Here is a 20,340-nt window from a genome sequence, read left to right as displayed (position 1 = left end):
TGACGGTCAGTGTGTTCTGTGGGACTGAAGGTGTGTGTTTGCGTACTTTTCATTTTTTTCTCTTTGAAAGTGTTTTTTATTTTTATTTTACAGGTGTGTGTGTGTGTGTGTGTGTGTGTGTGTGTGTGTGTGTGTGTGTGTGTGTGTGTGTGTGTAAGCCTCTGGCCCCTTCCCCTGCTTTGTAATTGGCTCTCTGTCTGTCTCCCTTCGTGTCCTCAGGTGACTCCAAAGAGAACCGCTTCGCTGCAGAGCGGGACGAATACGGAGCCAGCACCATGACGGAGATCAACATCATCGGACGCGTCACTCTCAACCTGTGGAGGGTGATGAAAACTGAGGTAGGTGTCCCCGTGTGACCTCCACACTCACACACACACTCACTCTCTCACACACACACACACACACACACACACACACACACACACACACACACACACTCACTCACTCACCAACTCTCACTCACTCACTAACTCTCACTCACTCACTCACTCTCACTCACTCACTCACACCCACACACACCCACCCCTGCTTCACTGTGATTGGATGGCTGGCGTTCAGCGTTAATATTTTTCAACTCTCGTTGACCTGAACAAATCGCAGAACATTCAGCACAGAATAAACACTCAGCACCTCGTCAAGCCACTGGCGGTCATTAAGACGATTTCAAAAATATGCTTTACTCAGGAAAAAACCCTCTGGTGGACACGGTAGGTAGCTGCAGCGGTGGCAGAGTTTTCGGCGCGAGCTGATTGGTTAAAATGGTCGACGCCCAGTAGGATGGAACATCTGCAATCGGTTCCCTCTGGAGGGTTACAGACCCATATTCACACAGTGGAACTGGGTTCTGGTTCTTAACAGACTAACAGAGTCCTACACAAACAAACACATTGAATTTGTTGGGATCCGGTCACCGTGGTGACGGAGGAGCTTCTGTTGAGATGTGTTTTTTCCTTTCCTCCGCCAGGTGACGTTGAACAACTACAGCTTTGAGAACGTTTCGTTCCATGTGCTCCACCAGCGCTTCCCTCTGTACAGCCCGCGCACACTGTCCGACTGGTTCGACCACAACGCAGACCTGTACAGGTTCGTACTCGGCACACGTCATCACAGGTGAAACATGAACATTTAGTCATTTATCATGGAGCTCTGTTGGATGCAGCAGGACTCTGACTGCCTGCTTCTTTATCTTTACATTATCATATAATTAATTCCCCTCTGAAGCAGCGCCTGCCGACCGGACCTGTGATTATTATGCTGATGTGTGTGTGTGTGTGTGTGTGTGTGTGTGTGTGTGTGTGTGTGTGTGTGTGTGTGTGTGTGCGTGCACGTGCGTTACTGTAGATGGAAGATGGTGGACCATTACGTGAGCCGTGTGTGCGCCACCATGCAGCTTCTGCAGCAGCACGACATCATCGGCAGAACCAGCGAGCTGGCCCGACTGTTCGGGATCCAGTTCTACCACGTTCTGACCCGAGGATCACAGGTACACACACACACACACACACACACACACACACACACACACACAAGCGAGCCGTGTCACGCAGGCCTAACATTATCAGTGGGTTACAAACGGTTCCACTGACGACCTTCTTCACCAAACTGGTGTTGAACGAGAGTAGAAACGATCCCACTAACCGGCACGTAATTATTATATTATATAATTATGTTTCAGTTTCACTAATACCATCTGTATATGAACAATAGATCAGAGATGAAAATGAACAGATTCTGCTGCTCCCTTCAGCCTTCCACCATTTTTTTGGTCCACCTTTGTTTTGGTTTTACAGCCACAACTTCATGTGTTGGTTGAGTCTCACCAGTCTCGTGGACATGTTTCCTGCAGCAGGCTGCTGTTCTCTGGAAACACTGCGCACAACAGTACGATGCCAGCACCAGTCCACAGAAACCTGGTGACTAGCAGGTGAACATAGAGGAACATAAAGAGGAACGAGCAAGTCGCTCCATGAACGTCTTGTCTAATTTGCCAACATTGTGTTTGCAGCTTGTTGTGCTGCACACACATAGAATGGGAACCTGCATTTGGCATTAAGACATTAGTATTTAGTGAGTACCAACCCATCCCGGTGCTCAGAGGATGATAATCAGACTTTTTCACAGTTTAAATTTGTCTTTTTTTTTTTTTTTTTTTAGAAATGATTGAAAGTTTATTCTTTGCCAGAACAGCTGCAGTTTGATAGAGATATTTTAAGAACGCATGAATTAAAAAGAAGCTCAGGTGAAATAGAAATGTGGAAAAAAAAAAAAAGAAACCGTTGCTTCTTTGTTCTCGTCCTGCCATCCTCAGTACCGCGTCGAGTCCATGATGCTCCGTGTGGCCAAGCCCTTGAACTACATCCCTGTGACGCCCAGCATGCAGCAGCGAGCCCAGCAGAGGGCGCCGCAGTGCGTCCCCCTGGTGATGGAGCCCGAGTCGCGCTTCTACAGCAACTCTGTGGTCGTACTGGACTTCCAGTCGCTGTACCCCTCCATCGTCATCGCCTACAACTACTGCTTCTCCACCTGCCTCGGCCATGTGGACAGCCTGGGGACGTAAGGACATGACAGGAGACACACACACACACACACACCCGCAGCGTGTTCGCTCGGCCTCCCTCCAGCAGCGCCTTCCTCTGCTCATTATTTTTTAATGGAACTGCACGCTGTTCGCTCTGCGTGTTGTTCACAGCTCAGGGCAGCGAGCGCCGCAACTTAGGAGTTATTTCAGTTTTTCAGCAAGATTAGTGGAGTTGCATAGCAACAGCAGGAGCCCAGAACACTTCTTTCCTACATGCTTATGTCTGCTACTCCAAGGTAACAAAAGATGGGAAGTGCCTGGCAGACATCCACAGGCTTCACACTCCTCCTTTTTCAGCAGAGTAGGAAGTAGAAAATCAGCTGCAAATTTCAGCTACAAAGGTTTGAAATTAACTTCTTTTTTTTTTTTTCCCCCAACAATAACATTTAAATGATGAAAAAGCATTTTTTATTTTTTTTATACATGTATATTCGTAAGGATCTACCTCACATCTGCTCGTCCCTTTTTGTTTAAACAGTCACGTTCTCTTTCGGACTTGTATTTTGAAATAACACAACAACACACTCTTCAGGAGATTTTTCCATTTAAATCATTAATAGATTTGTTTGTTGGAACAGAGAGAAAATTTAACGACAGCAATTTAGAAAAGGTATAAAAATCCAGCTGCATTTTCTTGTTGAAGTCACATTTTAAATGTTTATTTCATAGTAAACGGAACGTCTGTACATTTGAAGATGTTACTTTGAAATCTGTGATATTTCTGAGTATTTTTTCCAAATGTTGTGCCCCTAACGCTCACGACAGGCTGGATATACTGAAACTAAACACTAAACTTTGTTTCTAATAAAAAAAAGTTGGCAAACTGATGGAGGGATCTAAAGTGGACCAGATTTATGTTGCGGCCCTTCAACAGGTCCTGATCCAGAGGTTAAAACTTAGACCTGAACAAAAGAATTTATATGAAATAAATCCTCAATATCCTAATTATTAAGTACTCCTTTGTCCTGAATAAGGACGGGGTGGTTTTCCTGAGTGACCCTCTGACGTACTGTTTGTCTGTTTCAGGCCCGATGAGTTTAAGTTCGGCTGCAGCTCCCTGCGGGTTCCTCCTGAGCTGCTCCACCAGCTCCGCAACGACATTACCGTGTCACCCGGCGGCATCGCCTTCGTCAAGGTACGCCCCCCCCCCCCCCACCCCCACCCCCGAGCCGCCAATCAGAGTCGGCCTGGAAGAACCACTCGGCCCCGCTATTGATCATCTACGCGAGTCCTTCATTTAGAGTCATTAGCTGACGAGCACGCCGGTAGAAAACACACTGTGGGTCTGATTCACTGAAGGTTTGTGTGTAAAATCAGGTTCAAACTCAACATCACCCGCAAAACAACGTCCATCAGATCTACTGACGACGTGCAGCGAGGATTTCATCTTTCTAATGTTCAGTTGAACCCACGTTGTCCATTCTGTGTGTTTTCCTGCATCATATGTAATATTGGACGTTTCTGTTTGAAGGTGTAAAATACTGAGAGGAAACATGCAAATAGAACAATTTATCACCCACAACGATATTTACTGAACCAGGAAGTAGAAACAGGAGCAGTGATTGTTGTGTATTTTAGTACGACTGAAGATTTTAATCAGATGAACATCAGGAGAGACGGCTGCTCTTATTGTGAAGGAGACACGGCTGCTCTTATTGTGAAGGAGACGCAGGAAACCAGAGAATACGTAGAGAAGGAGGTTTTACACCCGTTAAACATTTCTGATGTCGGAGGGAAACATTATTCAGACATATCGTTTGTCCAGCGATGATATTTCTGAGTTATTGAATGAACAGAAAGATGATTGACAGCCAACAACAAAGAGGAGCCACGAAATACCAGCAAAGTCAGAACTTCTTCCGACTCAGCATTTTGCTGCCTCTGGGTGGTTCCAGCGTATCTCTGCTTGGATCTCCCTCCAGTCCTGTTATTCAGGTGAGCTGTCACATCCTGAATGAGTCCTGCAGAATTCACAGGTAGCTTCATCAGGTTCACGAGACCTCCAGGAACTCAATGAAGAGTCAGCTGCTCATCACAGAAAGATCTGGACCTGCTGATCTCTGTTTGTTAGAGGATCTCATTCACCGTCCTCCTCTTTTATTCACCCACATTTTATTATGAAGACTTTTTTTCTCCTTTTAGTTTTCACCACAGTATTGATTTCTTGCTGATAATCTCCTATAAAGCGTTTTGTTCTTGTTATATTTATATTTCTTAACTTCAATGGGATCATATTTCCTTTTGCGGTCACTTTAACACGCAAACACCTCATTTAAATACAGAGATTTGAACCTGATTTCAGTGACGCAATTACTCAGTAAATCACCTGAACAACAGATGGAAAAAAGATTTGCTAACTTTTGGAAGGAACACGCAGTTTAGTACCTTTATTTGAGATCTTAGTAAATCAGACCCAAAGCGTTGTATTTGTCTGAATCTCACACCAGCTCTGTACGGTGTGTTTGACGCCTTCGGACCGACGGCCTCAATCGCCGCTTTATGTTTTTGCACTTCCGGTGTCATCACCACACACACACACACACACACACACACACACACACACACACACACACCGTCTTCACACCTCTCTGACCTGCGTGCCGTGTGGTTCCAGTCCTCGGTGCGTAAAGGCGTCCTGCCCGGCATGCTGGAGGAAATCCTCAACACCCGGATCATGGTGAAGCGCTCCATGAAAACCTACAAGCAGGACAAAGCGCTGATGAGGCTGCTGGACGCCCGGCAGCTCGGACTCAAGCTCATCGCCAACGTCACCTTCGGCTACGCCGCGGCCAACTACTCCGGACGCATGCCCAGCGTGGAGGTGAGCTGCCTCCCGTCGGCTGCTGCGCTGATTCACCACCGCATCTGGATGGAAAAACATGCAAACTGGATATCGGCGACAAATATTTCAATATTGCTGCACCGATGTTTCTTCAAATGTTTAGGTCGGAGACAGCATCGTCCACAAAGCCAGAGAGACGCTGGAGAGAGCCATCCGGCTGGTGAACGACACCAGGAAGTGGGGAGCGAGAGTCGTGTACGGAGACACGGACAGGTGAGCAGCGTCGGCTCCGATCAGCCTCCGCCAATCGCCAGCGCAATAATTAACGAGAGTTATTTAAAAGTCCTGCGATTTTTTTTTTTTTTTTCCCCGCAATAAAATGTCAGCAGAACTGTGCTGAAAGTTTTACGGCATGAAGTCGTCGTTTCAGACAAAACTGTCTTTAATAACATGAGCCTGAAGGAGGTTCCTCAAGGAGGTTCCTGAGGGAGGTTCCTGAAGGAGGTTCTTCAAGGAGGTTCCTGAGGGAGGTTCCTGAAGGAGGTTCCTCAAGGAGGTTCCTGAGGAGGTTCCTGAAGCCTCTGAGTGGAAACGTGTTGTTGGAGATGAAGCTTCTTGCGGACCGCCGACAGATGTTCCTCTTCCAACGCGCTGCCGCAGCGACGTTGATGATCGGCTGCTCGATGAGGTGTTGTGATGTTTGTGTTGTTGTTTGTGTGTCTGGCAGCATGTTTGTGTTGCTGAAGGGAGCCACCAAAGAGCAGGCGTTCAAGATCGGCAACGAGATCGCTGAGGCGGTGACGGCAACCAACCCTAAACCTGTCAAGTTAAAGTTCGAGAAGGTAGAGCTCCATGCAACACACACACACACAAACACACACAAACACAGACACACACACACACATAGACACACACAAACACAGACACACACACACACATAGACACACACAGGCTGCTGCGTGTGCACTTACATTTGTATTTTGTCAGTTCTTCCTCCATCTACACACGTAGACACATTTAGAGAAAATTATTGATCTGTGTGCGTATGTCTGTGTGCGTGTGTGTGCGTGTGTGTGTGTGTGCGTCCCAGGTGTACCTGCCCTGTGTGCTGCAGACTAAGAAGCGCTACGTGGGCTACATGTACGAGAGCGTTGACCAGAAGGAGCCCGTGTTTGACGCCAAAGGGATCGAGACGGTGCGCCGCGACGGCTGCCCCGCTGTTTCCAAGGTAACAGGCAAACCCCTCTTCCCTCCTCCCTCCCCTCACTCTCAGACCTCTCTCCACCAATCACAGCGGCGGCAGGCCGGTTCCCGCTCTTGTTCACTCAGACCGCCTCCCACGCGTCAGGGAAAGGCCCGTGGATGCTCGTGGCGCGAAACAGGAAGTGAACACGGCCTCTACTTCAGACGAGTCCTGCTTCATGTGATCAACTGATCACCGGTTCTGTCCTTCACTCGTCTGCTCCCCAGATTCTGGAGCGATCCATTAAGCTGCTGTTTGAGACGCGGGACATCAGCCAGGTGAAGCAGTTCGTGCAGCGTCAGTGTGTGAAGGTTCTGGACGGCCGGGCCAGCATGCAGGACCTGACCTTCGCCAAGGAGTACCGAGGCAGCGGCTCGTATCGGCCCGGAGCCTGCGTCCCGGCGCTGGAGCTCACCAGGTGTGTGTGTGTGTGTCTGTCGTCTCTGTGTGTGTGTGCGTGTGTCTCTGTCTGTCTGTGTGTATCTGTGTCTGTCTGTGTCTGTCTGTGTGTATCTGTGTGTGTGTGTCTGTGTGTATCTGTGTGTGTGTGTCTGTCTGTCTGTGTGTGTGTGTGTGCTGTCAGCTACAGTTACAGTACTTGGTGTGAATCCAATTACTTCAGTGCTCATTGTGTGTCTGCACTCGCCTGCTGTACAGTACCTGAGTCTGTTGCTAGGCAACCCAGCTCCTTAATGGGTAAAAAGAAAAAAAAAAATCTGATGTCGGAGGCATGTGTAAGAGGAGCCACTCATCGTCATCCACGGGGAGTCGAGTCGATCACACAAAGCCGACGACCGCTTCTGTTCACGACGAGACGTGGGTGATTGACAGGTGTTTGTCTCCCGTCTCAGACGCATGATGGCGTACGACCGCCGGCTGGAGCCGCGCGTGGGCGAGCGGGTTCCCTACGTGGTGGTGTACGGGCTGCCCGGCGTGCCGCTCATCCAGCTGGTGCGACGGCCGACGGAGGTGCTGCGGGACGGCGGGCTGCGCCTCAACGCCGCCTACTACATCACCAAGCAGGTGCTGCCGCCGCTGGCCCGCCTCTTCCAGCTGATCGGGGTGGACGTGCTGGGCTGGTACCAGGAGCTGCCCCGGGTGAGCGCCACACAAGCACACTCAAACCAGACGCAGGGAGCGAAGGGAACACGACGCCGGCCGAAAGCTTGAGTTTTAGGGAACCCTTTACTGATTAATCAACGACGGCGTTCGACCCGACGGGTGACCGAGCGGCTTCCCGCCAGGAGAGCCCGGCAGTTTCAAAACAAAAGCAGGCGGTTGTTATTTTTTTTCGGTCGGCGATTTAGCGGCGAGAGACGGAAGGACGGAAAGAGGTCCGCTCCGCTTCCTGCCGGTCGAGACTCCGTCATCAAAGGGCAGGCCTCGTCTTTGTGTCGAAGCCGGCCGTCTGACGGAGCGCGGCGCCCTCTGCTGGCGGAGCTGCTCATCGCAGACCCGAGCGGGGACTCGGCCTCTGATCTCATTTCGCTCCGGGCAGCAGCAGCAGTAGAGGTCGCCAGAGTAAACAATGGCCCCGGTCCGCTGTGAGTGGCTCTCCGTGACGAAGAGGGAAAAAAGTAGAAGAAGAGCCACCAGAACAGTGGAAAAGTTAACACACACACACACACACACACACGTGAAAGAAAAAAAAACAACAACTCCGAAAAGAGGAGAAAGAAAGAAAAATACTTAAAACACACTAGAAGGGGGGAGGGGGGGGCTGCTGTAACAGCCACTAGCACGGCGCCATCTTGCGTACATTTATTAGATCGTCACGGAGGACACAAACAAAAGAAACGCCCCGTTGCCGTTCCTTCTTTCTTTACCTCCTTAAAACAGAACTTCCTCCTCCCGTTGGATGTTTGATGTGATTTTTTTTTTTTTTTTAAACGACACCTCAAAGCTTCGGTTCTGATAGGCGGTTGACGTGCGTCCCTCCAGATCCAGAAGGCGTCCTGTTCCTCGGCAGCGGGTGGAGAGGAGGTGGGGAGGAAGGGCACCATCTCCCAGTACTTCACCACGCTGCACTGCCCCGTGTGCGACGAGCTGACCCAGCTGGGCGTGTGCTGGCGGTGCCGGGCCGAGCCCCAGAGAGTGGCCGTCACCCTCTACCAGGACATGAGGCAGTGGGAGGGTCAGCAGGACCAGCTGCTGAAGGTGAGGACGACTTCACACCCGGCGACGGGATCCTCCCGGCACTCTCAGACGGGAGGTCCACGGCAGCAGGATGTGGCTTCCAGGGCCGGTTGTGATGTCACAGAGTTGTGTCGTGAACGCGCCTGTCCGCTAAAGGACGTCGCCTCTGCTCACTTCAAAGCTGTTTAAAGTTGTGCTTTGTGACATCACAACTCCCCTGTAAGGCCACCCGGTTGAATGTAACGTACCCGTGTGATGCGGAAATGCTCACAAACGTCGCATTGCTTTGTTTCGTTTCTGTTGTTCACCCGAGATGCTGAAGGTTCCCGTCGAAATCCCTTCCATGACTTTATGAAGGAGGTTTTAATTTGGTAAATAATTCAAGGCGATGAGTTGCAGTCTCACTGACAGAAAACTAACTGTAAACAATTATGAAATCTCTTGTCGTGAGTTAACTTCCCATTTACAGTGAGCTCATATCTTCAGTTCAGTGTTCCTCTCAACTAAAGTGGGCTTTTGAGTCGGTGCCAGAAGAAAATAAAAAATAGTCACGGCAGCATTTCTCCAACTTCCTGTTGAGGGAGACGGAAGAGAAAAATGACCCGAGGCTCCTGCCTGCCGGGGGGCCTCGCTGTGAAATTCTCCCTGCTTGTCAAACAGGTAAAGGTTTCTGTTCAGACTGACCTTTGACCTTTTGACCCGGTCCCTGAGCTGGAGTCAGTCGTTCAGATGACACCTTCAGAGCAGAGATTAGACTCCCAGCAGGAAGAGAAAAGAGTTTAACGACTTCTGTGTCTGTCTGTTTGTGTGTGTGTGTGTGTCTGTGTGCGTGCGTGCGTAGATCTGCAGGAACTGCAGTGGCTGTGCAGAGCGTCAGGTCCCCTGCGTGTCCCTCGACTGTCCCGTCCTCTACAAGCTGTCCCGGGTCCACCGACAGCTCTCCAAGGCGCCCTACCTCCGACAGCTGCTGGAGCAGTTCTGATTGGCTCCTGACTCCCCAGAAGCCTCCGACTCAATTTGGTGCTAATTGCTGCCCCCCCCCCCCCCCCACTCCCCCTCCCAGTGTTTGATTGTCCATTCAGTTGTACTAGTTTAAATGGTGCTTTGATTAAACCCTGTTGGGTTGTTCACGGTCTTGTAACTGTTATTTGTTCTCCAGGTATTTGTGTGCGTGTGCAGACCGTCTGCGAGGCGGCGTGTTTGGTCGTCATGCTCGTTTACTGCCATCTCCATTAGCTGCTAAGAGCTGAGTGAAGCTGCAGACTGCAGCCACGCAGTCCAATCTAAGGGGGAAGTGAGGGGGGTCGTGGTTCGTCGTAGCAGTTTGAAGGCGTCGTTTTTTTTTTTTTTTTTTAAAGGAGCTTCCTTACAAATCCTGACAAACTACATTCGAACCACTAATTGACTTTTCTCCCCGTTTTTCTATCGACCGAAGTCTTCTGTAAATAGTTGCTGTACAGCTCCATCTCTTATCTCACTGTGCATTAACACGAAAGACTAAAGATCCGGCCACGAATGCAATCAGATTCTGTTAAAAAAAAAAAAAAAAAAGGTGCCAGTTTCCATGTTTCTTTGATTGATTGTATTGATGTCCACTTTGGCAGATTTGACTCTTCGTGCTCCGGAGGATGGGAACTGGAAACCTGTTCACTTAGTTTTTTTAAAATCTGGGACTGTTGCAATACTGTTTTGATAATTTATGTCATGAGAAGTCTGTTATTTCCATGTGCGTATATGGTTTTTCTGTAAGTTTCCATTTCACTGTGCAAACGTGTCTTCAAACTCCCATCGAGTCCGGTTCAGCCGAACACGGGACCTGTGTATTTGTAGAAATGTAAAAATAATAATGAAGGAGGTGTTTTTGTTTGTTTTTAATGGACATTGCTGTGGGTGGAGGTTTGAGATTGATATAATAAAAAGTCAATGTATTAAAATGCCTTCTTTCTTTTCGATGATTTGAGAAAGTCCAGCGGCTGGATCACAGTGACGACTGATTTAGAAGCAGCACAGGACACACGACACATCTGATCTTTACAAAAAGTGCAACCAAAATCAACTTCACATCGATCGTCTCATCGCGCCGTCACGTCACTCCGGTAGTGCAAAAGAAAGAAAGAAAAAGAAAAGAAAAGACATTTAAAGATCAGCGTTGGCAGCAAGATGAAGAGGGTGACGTCCCTGGTTCAACTCATCCACTCTGCTTTTTGTGTCCTCGAGCAAGGCACTTGATTCCTACTAGCCCTGGGACTTCCGGCCTGACCTTTGACCTCACTGTGGAGGGGGGCGGAGGGGGGGGGGGGGCTGAAACCTGATCCTTCATCATCAGCAGGGGTCTGCAAAGTTCAGAAGATGCTGCGGAAGTCTGGAGTTGAGACGCGACTCAGTCGGAGTGCATCAGAAGAACCGCGCAGAAATAAGAGGACAAACGAGCGCGGGGCCCTCAGTCTCTTTTCTCTCTGTCCAGAGTGTCTCCCACCAGAGGGACGGTGTCTGACAAAGATGCTCCACCCGTTGCCTCCGTCGCCGCGGCGGGGGTCCCCGCTACGCCGGCGATGTCCGCAGGAGATGACGCCTTGCTGGGTGAATTGATGAGACTCGACGTGTCGTCCATCTCGATGACTTCGAAGTCCGCGTCGTTCCACTGATCAGCCTCGTTCTCCTCCTCTTCCTCCTCCTCTTCCTCCTCGTTGGCTCCAGAGTCCAGCAGCGCCCGCCGGTACTCGCTGTCGTCGGAGTCCGGTCGGCCCCCGGCGCGAGGCCTCCTGCTCTGGCAGCCGGGTGCCGAGGCCAGCTTGCACATGACAGGGAAGAGGATGGAGGTGAAGGCGGCGGTGGCGAGCGACAGGTACATGAGCAGCGGCTGATCCGGGAACTCCCCCAGCAGGACGCCCACCAGCGCCGGCAGCACCATCTCCCCCAGCGCCGCGCCCACCACGAAGGCCGCCGCCGTGCGGCCCGTCACCGCGGTGTACTGCTCCACCCAGGAGATGCCGCCGGGGAAGGTGGTGGCCATGGACGCCCCGTAGGCGCCGGTGCAGAGCCACAGCGCCACCGTGTGGCGGCTGAAGAGGCAGAGCAGGAGCGTGGAGACGGTGGAGCCCGCCAGGCTGAGCAGGATCATGGTGCCCGGGTACAGGCAGGCCGCAAAGAAGATGGCCAGCCCCCGGCAGGCGGCGAACGTCCCCCAGAACAGAGAGTTCAGCCAGGCGGCCTGCGGCTGGGCCATGTGGGCGTAGTCCCTGGCGAAGGTGTAGATGAAGGAGCCGTACGCCACCTCGGCCCCGACGTAGGCGAAGAAGAAGCAGCAGAGCAGGACGATGAGAGCCGTGTGATGTTTGGCCACCGGCGGCTTCCCCGACGCCGGGCGGACTTTGCCGCGCGACGCGCTGCTGCGGGAGTACAGGAGGAAGAAGAGGAAGGAGGTGAGGAGGATGAAGGAGCCGATGACGACGTAGGCCCACATGGATTTGAGGGCGCCGCTCCAGCTGTGGACGGAGCGGAGGACGGCGTGGGCGCCGGGGGCCTCGGCGACCCGCCGGGTGGCGTTGGCGGCGGCGGGCGCGGAGGTGGTCTGCGCTACCGCCGCGCCGCCTTCGTCGCGGCTGAACAGCAGCTTGGCGACGATCGGGGACACGAAGGCCCCGACGGCGAAGCTGAAGTGCAGCGCCTGCAGGTGAGGGCCCGCCTGCTCGCCCCAGGTGTTCAGGATCAGCACGTTGCCGCCTGACGGGACAGGAGACACCGGCACAACGTCAACACACAAACACTCAACGGGACCGGGTCTTCTGGGGGCTCTGAATCCCCGTCACTCATCCACATCAGTTCATATTGTAACTTCAGTTCTACGGCGTCTGGAGCCTCGCGTTTCCCGCTCGGCTAAGTTGTTGGCATCTGCGGCTACTAAATGCCCTCTCCGTTGTTGCCTGGCAACAGTGTTCTTACAACGCAGCCCCCCGGACCGCCGAGCACACGACTTCCCACGTCGTGACCTTGAGCTCGCCCGTTCATTCGGAGGCAAGTAAAAGATGAAGTGTGTGTTCGCGATGCTTTCGGGAAGCTTTTCCTGCTCTTTGGAACGTCGGCTTTTTATGCACGATGTCCCATGACGCGCTACGAAAAACGTTATTTTTTTTTATTTTATTTTTTTTTTTTAAAGCCGAGCATGCACGGACCCCGCAGACACTCGGCGGCAGCCGATACAGCCCCTCCCCTATTTGGTGCGATCATCAATGACCCGTGTACTGATCGGGTTACAGATGCCTCGGCAGGAAGTGGCTTCTCTGAGGGTTTGAACCCAAAACATGCGCCTCCGATTAGTTTGGTCGTTTTAAGTTGCTCTAATCCGTATTTTTTTTTTTTTTTATACGAACAAAAGTGTGAATAACTATTTGTTCAATATGTGTTCAATAAACTCTTCACGCGGCGTCCCTTATTGACGGATTTGGTCGCGCACATGATGAACTACGACTGTATTCTGTCTGGCTGTCGCGGCACCGCGGCAGGAGGGCAAACAGCACCTCACCGATTCCATCATCTGAACAATGACGGGGATTTACTCTACTCTTCAACCAGCAGGACAAGTGTCTGTCTCACCCGTGTCCAGGACCCCCATGGACATGCCGATGCTGGACATGAAGGCGGTGAGCAGCAGCGCCTGCTTACAGAACGGGATGGCGCACATTCCAAACGCTGTGATCAGCATCGAGGAACCTGCAACACAACGAGACCAACGAGTGAAGAGTCGGGAAACCTCCGGAGAACGTTCACCTGCCACGAACACAGCAGGGGGTCGACACGATGAGGAGGTCCCCTCCCACCAGGGAGGAGGAGTCCTACCAGCAGGAGATGAAGGTTACCTAGCAGGAGATGAGGGTCCATGCAGTCGAAGAGGACTCCTCCTATGAGGGATCCACCGATGTAGCCCGCCGAGCGGCCCACGAAGATGTAGGAGATGTTGCTGATGTTCTTCTTCACGTTCACAGCCAGATCCTCGAACGTGGGGCCGAGGATGGAGATACTCATCCCCTGGAAAAACAAGACGGAGGTTCAAGGCCGACTAACGTAAAGTCACCGACTAAGGTCACGTCACCGTCTAAGGTCACGTACCGACTGAGGTCACGTACCGACTGAGGTCACGTCACCGACTGAGGTCACGTACCGACTGAGGTCACGTCACCGACTGAGGTCACGTACTGACTAAGGTCACGTCACCGACTAAGGTCACGTCACCGTCTAAGGTCACGTACCGACTGAGGTCACGTACCGACTGAGGTCACGTACCGACTGAGGTCACGTACCGACTGAGGTCACGTACCAACTAAGGTCACGCTACCGTCTAAGGTCACGCTACCGTCTAAGGTCACGTACCTACTAAGGTCACGTTACCGTCTAAGGTCACGTACCGTCTAAGGTCACGTACCGACTGAGGTCACGTCACCGACTGAGGTCACGTCACCGACTAAGGTCACGTACCGACTGAGGTCACGTCACCGACTGAGGTCACGTACCGACTAAGGTCACGTTACCGTCTAAGGTCACGTACCGACTAAGGTCACGTACCGACTGAGGTCACGTCACCGACTGAGGTCACGTCACCGACTGAGGTCACGTACCGACTAAGGTCACGTCACCGACTAAGGTCACGTACCTACTAAGGTCACGTACCGACTGAGGTCACGTACCGACTAAGGTCACGTTACCGTCTAAGGTCACGTACCTACTAAGGTCACGTACCGACTGAGGTCACGTCACCGACTGAGGTCACGTCACCGACTGAGGTCACGTACCGACTAAGGTCACGTCCCGACTAAGGTCACGTCACCGTCTAAGGTCACGTACCGACTGAGGTCACGTCACCGACTGAGGTCACGTCACCGACTGAGGTCACGTACCGACTAAGGTCACGTACCAACTAAGGTCACGTTACCGTCTAAGGTCACGTACCTACTAAGGTCACGTCACCGACTAAGGTCACGTTACCGTCTAAGGTCACGTACCTACTAAGGTCACGTCACCGACTGAGGTCACGTACCGACTAAGGTCACGTACCGACTGAGGTCACGTCACCGACTAAGGTCACGTACCGACTGAGGTCACGTACTGACTAAGGTCACGTCACCGACTAAGGTCACGTACCTACTAAGGTCACGTACCGACTAAGGTCACGTGGCCGACTAAGGTCACATTGCCGTCTAAGGTCACGTGGCCGACCAAGGTCACGTGGCCGACTATCATCTGGCGCCCTAAGTTGTCATAGATCAACGATCTGAGGTTTTGGTGGATTGAAACACTGTTTTTGAGTGGAACCTTTTTCCTCCATCATAAACGTGCTGACAGACCAGGATGTTTACTGGCAGAGAAACGCTCATTTATGCAGGAAGCTCTTGGTTTTTTTCAACCTGGATCAGTTGTAACTGACTTAAGTACAATTTGGAGGTACTTGAATATTTCCATTGATGCTACCTTATACTTCCACTTCACTGCATTTATTCGAGCGCTTTAGTTACTTTTGCGAGGAAGATTTAACACCGAATGATAAAACACGCTCTTAGACTATAACACATGATTAAAGATTAAACGGATGGTTTCCAACGGCAGTGTGTGGTCGGGGTCACATTTCAGATGAGTCAGTTTCACCAAATAAACTTCCCTTTTAGCTTTTCTTCTTCATTTTAATAAATGGACCCAAAATTAAGAATACAGAAAAAGTCTGAAAGCTAATTTCAGTAGCAGAACTTTGTCCACAACAGCAACACACTGATGCTGCACTGCAATTCATTCATATATAATAATATCAGTAAAGCACACTAGTACGTTTAATTGAATACTTGGACTAAGTTTTTCTGCTCATACTTTTACTCATACTGGGAGTATTTTTTACATGTCGGTACTGTGTGAGTTAAAGCTTTCCAAGTGAAAATGAAAGCAAAAACGCTGACATGGCAGAAGTGAGCATGTGTATGCAGACAGGTGTATGCAGGTGTATGCAGACAGGTGTATGCAGGTGTATGCAGACAGGTGTATGCAGGGGAGACAACCAATTTTCTTCTTTTCTTTTGTTAATATTTGCTGTCCGCGTTCAGATACTTTCTACTCATCCATATTCTCCGTCTACAGCTACGCCATCCTGAGCCCACTTTATATATCTTTGTAGTTAAGTGTCTTTTCTCGACTTTTCTTACATTCGAAGCCATTTTTTCTTTATTTTTGTGTTAAAAGACACTTCTGCTGTGTGTGTGTATGCAGACAGGTGTATGCAGGTGTATGCAGGCAGGTGTATGCAGGCATGCGTATGCAGGTGTATGCAGACAGGTGTATGCAGGCAGGTGTATGCAGGCATGCGTATGCAGGTGTATGCAGGCATGCGTATGCAGGTGTATGCAGACAGGTGTATGCAGGTGTATGCAGACAGGTGTATGCAGGTGTATGCAGACAGGTGTATGCAGGTGTATGCAGGCAGGTGTATGCAGGCAGGTGTATGCAGGCAGGTGTATGCAGGTGTATGCAGGCAGGTGTATGCAGGCAGGCGTATGCAGGTGTATACAGACAGGTGTATGCAGGTGTATGCAGACAGGTGTATGCAGGTGTATGCAGGCAGGTGTATGCAGGCAGGCGTATGCCGGTGTATACAGACAGGTGTATGCAGGTGTATGCAGACAGGTGTATGCAGACAGGTGTATGCAGACAGGTGTATGCAGGTGTATGCAGACAGGTGTATGCAGGTGTATGCAGGCAGGTGTATGCAGGCAGGTGTATGCAGGCAGGCGTATGCAGGTGTATGCAGACAGGTGTATGCAGGCAGGTGTATGCAGACAGGTGTATGCAGGCAGGTGTATGCAGGTGTATGCAGACAGGTGTATGCAGATGTATGCAGACAGGTGTATGCAGGTGTATGCGGGCAGGTGTATGCAGGCAGGTGTATGCAGGTGTATGCAGACAGGTGTATGAAGACTGGTGTCAGTAATCTGATGTGGACAGAAAGCTTGAAGAGCAAGTGTTACAGGTTTTACAATTTGTACTTTGATGAAACTCGCATCCGGGAAGGATTCACTTCAACTAACTGGAAATCCGCCTGAACAATACAACTATTGACTGAACGCTCACCTCGTTGGTTAGAATAACAGTGACGTTTGAATGAGTGTGTGTTTATCTAGTTGTGCTTTTATAATCACTAGTTAAAGAGTGGATGTAATTCAAATGTAAATCGGTGTTTGCTATGCTCACTAGCTCCCCCAACTAACGTTACATATCTGGTTGTCAGGAGCAATATTAATTAATACACGAATACATTTCCAAATTCTCCTTGATAAAGGGAAGGCCCTCATTCACTGCTGACATTTACCAAGCCCAGGAAGGATGCACAGAGCGCGAGGGTGACTATCCAGCGGCCGCACGCGCCATGTCCGCCCCTTCCTCCGCCGACCACCTCCACCCGGTCCTCGCATCCCGGTTTCGACGTCCTCTTGACCGCCTTCAGCGCGCTCTTCAGCCCCCGGCCGGTGTCCTTCCGCTTGTCAAACAGGGTGTCCTCCTGGTCCTCGTTGTCGTCGTCGTCCTCTATGCTGGCGAAGCGAACGTGCTTCTTTTTAACGGCGGCGTCTCGCGCGGCAGCCGAAGACATACCTGTCACTTTTATCACCGCGCGCGCGCGCTGGGGGGGGTGAAGGTGCGCTGTTTATCGGCCGAGGAAAACAGCGATAGTCGACTGATAAGCTTTTGTCGGCGACCTCGTCCCTTTCCGGCGCCTCCCGGTTGACGGTTCCCGCTGGTTAAACGGCTGTAACGAAGTCAGTCATCGGTGAAACGGCTGCACGGTTCGGAGGATGCCGGCGGAGAACCACCGCTGCAGCCGCGGACCGCCTCCATATGTCAACTCCCGACGTGTGGAGGCTCGCACAGATCGTCTATTCGGCACGATGCCCACCCGGTGTTTGGAAAAAAAATTCAACTGCCTTCTGAGTGACGCACAAGAACATAGGATGGCTGCTGGAATGAAATCCCGGTCGTTTCATTGAAAGGATTTTTATCTCAAATAATAATTTTGTTTCTGAATTAAACCGTAAGCAGGCAGTGCGTGCGCTTTTTAAAGGTGGCTGAGATTGTGGGTCGTCGTAGCTTTTGCTGAACATTTCTCCATATCGTATTCGTTAGATGCAACAAATGTGAGATGACACAGCAGATCCATCTTTTACTTCAAATTCCCCTGAACACATATGCATTGCAGCTCACTAATATTGATGGTTTAGTCCCATTAAGTGTCCTAGTAAATCATGAAAGTGAGTTGCACTATACATCACAAAGATGTTCACCTCAACGAAATGCAGTGGTTATTTAATGTCATCACTTCCTGCTATGACAAAGGAAAATGTCTGCTGTGAAAAAGTCCCGTTTGGACTCCTTAACATGTCCCCTGATGAACCCCTTGGAACAAATATCTCCCAACAACAGGCCATGTCTCTCTTGTGCAGTTGTTTCAGTCGTTCGTTGACGTTCTTGGTATCCTGAATTTCGAACAAAGTAAGACTTCTTTTATTTTTTTGCCTCTCTGATTCAGCTGACGCGTTAAAGATAATCAGGCTACAGGAAGTAGTAGTAGCCTGGCAGTGGGCGAAAATGGCGCCCTCTAGTGTCTGGACCATGTTCAGACAAAAAAAATAAAGCCATAACCGAAGTTGAGAGGAGGTCAGTGTTAGTACTTCATACAAATATTATGAATCTGTGTCACAGGAAGAGAACATATCTCCTGGAATTATCTGACCAATTTTATTTATGGTAAAAAAAAAACATTTTTAAATTCCAGTATGTCAACTGGAATTATGAGCCTATAATCAATATTTTGTATTGATATGTCTTTACAAGTCCAATTCATACTTTTACAGAAGTCCTCCTCATGGAAAATGTCAGTCCAAAATTATAGGATGCTATATCAATGGATTATTGATACTGATGCGTTGGCACTCCATTGACAGTTTTATATTTTGTACATATAAAGAGAAAAATGTCTTTGGTGGTAACAATAGCTGTCAGATAAACATAATGCAATAAAAGTACATTACCCTGTGAAATGTCGTGCAGTCACGATGCTATTAAATGATAATTACGTGCGGCATTTGCATCACAACTGTGCTCAGTTACTTTCCTCCACTATAACTATATAAAATATAGACTGCAAGATCTCTGGGTGACTTACAGGGTGAAACATTTACTGCATGTGACGTGATGAACAGTAACACTGAACATGTGACATCCCAATCCCAGTGGATCTCCACACATTCATTACCTCCTGGGTCGCCTCATGCGCGGACAATATTAGTTCACCGGGTTGACCCCCTCAGGCGGCACGTCCTCTCAGACCGCTGAAAAATCCGGCTCTCCTCAGGAAGACGGACAACTCTGGTGCAACCTGGTAAAAGCATGCAGAGATACAGAGCATGGGAAGAATTCCTGAGAGACTAAATTAAGGTGAGTCTTCCGCTCTCATTGAATATGGGTCAAGTGTGCATTTTGACTTTTGGAGGACTACATACAGCTGGATCACTTGAACTAAGGCAAAGTATAATCTTTAAATATGCTTCTCTGCTAAAGTTTATTATTGCATCTGCTGTTTTAGGATATCTAGACTGCTGAAGCTTGTATGTTTTCTGGTAGCTGGAATTGTTTGTGATTGGATTCTTGTTTTCACTCAAGTAACTGTGAGTCAAAGAGAACAAGTTTAGAGTTAAACTGTTGGTCTTTTATTTCCAATTCTATTAAGGACTAAGTTCTATTTGACTTTCTACCGTTTGAGGTAAAAAGACTCTCCAAGAGAAGTAGGGACAAAATCTAGAGACTGTGTGAAAGTTTTCTTTGTTTAGAAATCAGTGGTGAGTTTCTGTTGCCGCCCATTTGTAACACCTGGTGACAAGGTCTAACGAGCAGGAGGTGTGGTCTGACCAGCTGTAGCCAACCCTGTTATAAAACCAGGAAGTGTTTGAAGCTTCAGCGTCAGCGAGGGGGGGTACAGGTTTACTCATCTCCCCCAAATGGAGGTTTTCTCTGTACCCACTTCCACTTCCTACCCCACTGTCTCTTGAGTTTCATGCTGTGACAGTTCCTCATCCGGTACAATTAAACATTGTTGTCCTCTACCGTCCTCCAGGTCCTTTGGGAGATTTCTTGGACGAATTAAACGTCCTCCTGTCAAACTTCCCAGAAAATGGTCCTCCACTTGTCCTTCTGGGTGACTTTAACATCCAGACTGAGAAGTCATCTGACCTTTTGCTCTTACCGTCTTCCTTTGCTGTCTCACTCAGTCCTTCCCCTCCTACTCACAAAGCCGGTAACCACCTGGACTATATTTCACCAGAAACTGCTCCACATCTAACCTCACTGTAACTCCACTTCATGTCTCTGACCACTGGTCCAGGTTCCGGTCCAGGTTCTGGTCCAGGTTCTGGTCATCTCACGTCTGGACTACTGTAACTCCCTCCTGGCAGGTCTACTTGTTAGTACCATCCGACCTCTGCGGCTCATCCAGAATGCAGCAGCTCGACTGGTCTTTAACCTCCTAAATTCACTCACACTACTCCGCTCCTCCTCCTCCTCCTCTCCCTTCACTGGTTA

General features: G+C 49.9%; 3 protein-coding genes across 8 annotated transcripts in view; 1 reads left to right on the top strand and 2 right to left on the bottom strand.

Moving 5' to 3' along the window:
* Positions 1 to 9,783, top strand: part of rev3l (REV3 like, DNA directed polymerase zeta catalytic subunit) — a 66,529-nt gene extending 56,746 nt beyond the window's left edge. For all 4 annotated transcript variants that reach the window (XM_069161833.1, XM_069161832.1, XM_069161831.1 and 1 more), the window contains exons 20-32: positions 220 to 338; positions 965 to 1,083; positions 1,342 to 1,483; positions 2,309 to 2,553; positions 3,605 to 3,713; positions 5,193 to 5,399; positions 5,524 to 5,633; positions 6,088 to 6,202; positions 6,451 to 6,588; positions 6,831 to 7,021; positions 7,455 to 7,701; positions 8,545 to 8,760; positions 9,581 to 9,783. In XM_069161833.1, the coding sequence (XP_069017934.1) occupies positions 220 to 338; positions 965 to 1,083; positions 1,342 to 1,483; positions 2,309 to 2,553; positions 3,605 to 3,713; positions 5,193 to 5,399; positions 5,524 to 5,633; positions 6,088 to 6,202; positions 6,451 to 6,588; positions 6,831 to 7,021; positions 7,455 to 7,701; positions 8,545 to 8,760; positions 9,581 to 9,721 (2,099 nt within the window). In that variant the 3' untranslated portion in view covers positions 9,722 to 9,783. The remainder of the gene's footprint in view (positions 1 to 219; positions 339 to 964; positions 1,084 to 1,341; positions 1,484 to 2,308; positions 2,554 to 3,604; positions 3,714 to 5,192; positions 5,400 to 5,523; positions 5,634 to 6,087; positions 6,203 to 6,450; positions 6,589 to 6,830; positions 7,022 to 7,454; positions 7,702 to 8,544; positions 8,761 to 9,580) is intronic.
* The window catches only part of slc16a10 (solute carrier family 16 member 10), a 162,989-nt gene that overhangs the window by 102,301 nt on the left and 40,348 nt on the right, over positions 1 to 20,340 (bottom strand). Inside the window, exon 7 of one of the 2 annotated variants that reach the window (XR_011178892.1) lies at positions 18,480 to 20,333. The exons of the other annotated variant lie outside the window; for it this stretch is intronic. The gene's annotated coding sequence lies outside the window, so the exon portion shown is untranslated. Of the gene's footprint in view, positions 1 to 18,479; positions 20,334 to 20,340 lie in introns of those variants that run through there. 2 annotated transcript variants of the gene reach the window in all.
* Positions 11,001 to 19,105, bottom strand: mfsd4b (major facilitator superfamily domain containing 4B). 2 transcript variants are annotated; one of them, XM_069161836.1, is made up of 4 exons: positions 19,019 to 19,105; positions 13,596 to 13,764; positions 13,333 to 13,449; positions 11,001 to 12,462 (listed from the first exon to the last, which is right to left on the bottom strand). In XM_069161836.1, exons 2-4 carry the CDS (start codon positions 13,759 to 13,761, stop codon positions 11,180 to 11,182), a joined length of 1,566 nt encoding a protein of 521 aa, XP_069017937.1. In that variant the 5' UTR covers positions 13,762 to 13,764; positions 19,019 to 19,105; the 3' UTR covers positions 11,001 to 11,179. The 2 variants fall into 2 exon arrangements, with proteins under 2 accessions (XP_069017937.1, XP_069017936.1); XM_069161835.1 differs by lacking the exon at positions 19,019 to 19,105 and adding an exon at positions 17,081 to 17,624.

Source organism: Embiotoca jacksoni, unplaced genomic scaffold (genome assembly GCF_022577435.1).
Source record: "Embiotoca jacksoni isolate LCO1_2020_lvr unplaced genomic scaffold, fEmbJac1.0.p SCAF_29, whole genome shotgun sequence".
In the NCBI taxonomy this organism is placed as follows: domain Eukaryota; kingdom Metazoa; phylum Chordata; class Actinopteri; family Embiotocidae; genus Embiotoca; species Embiotoca jacksoni.
The sequence above is the reverse complement of the archived record's forward strand: the minus strand, read 5'-3'. Positions and strand labels throughout refer to the sequence as shown.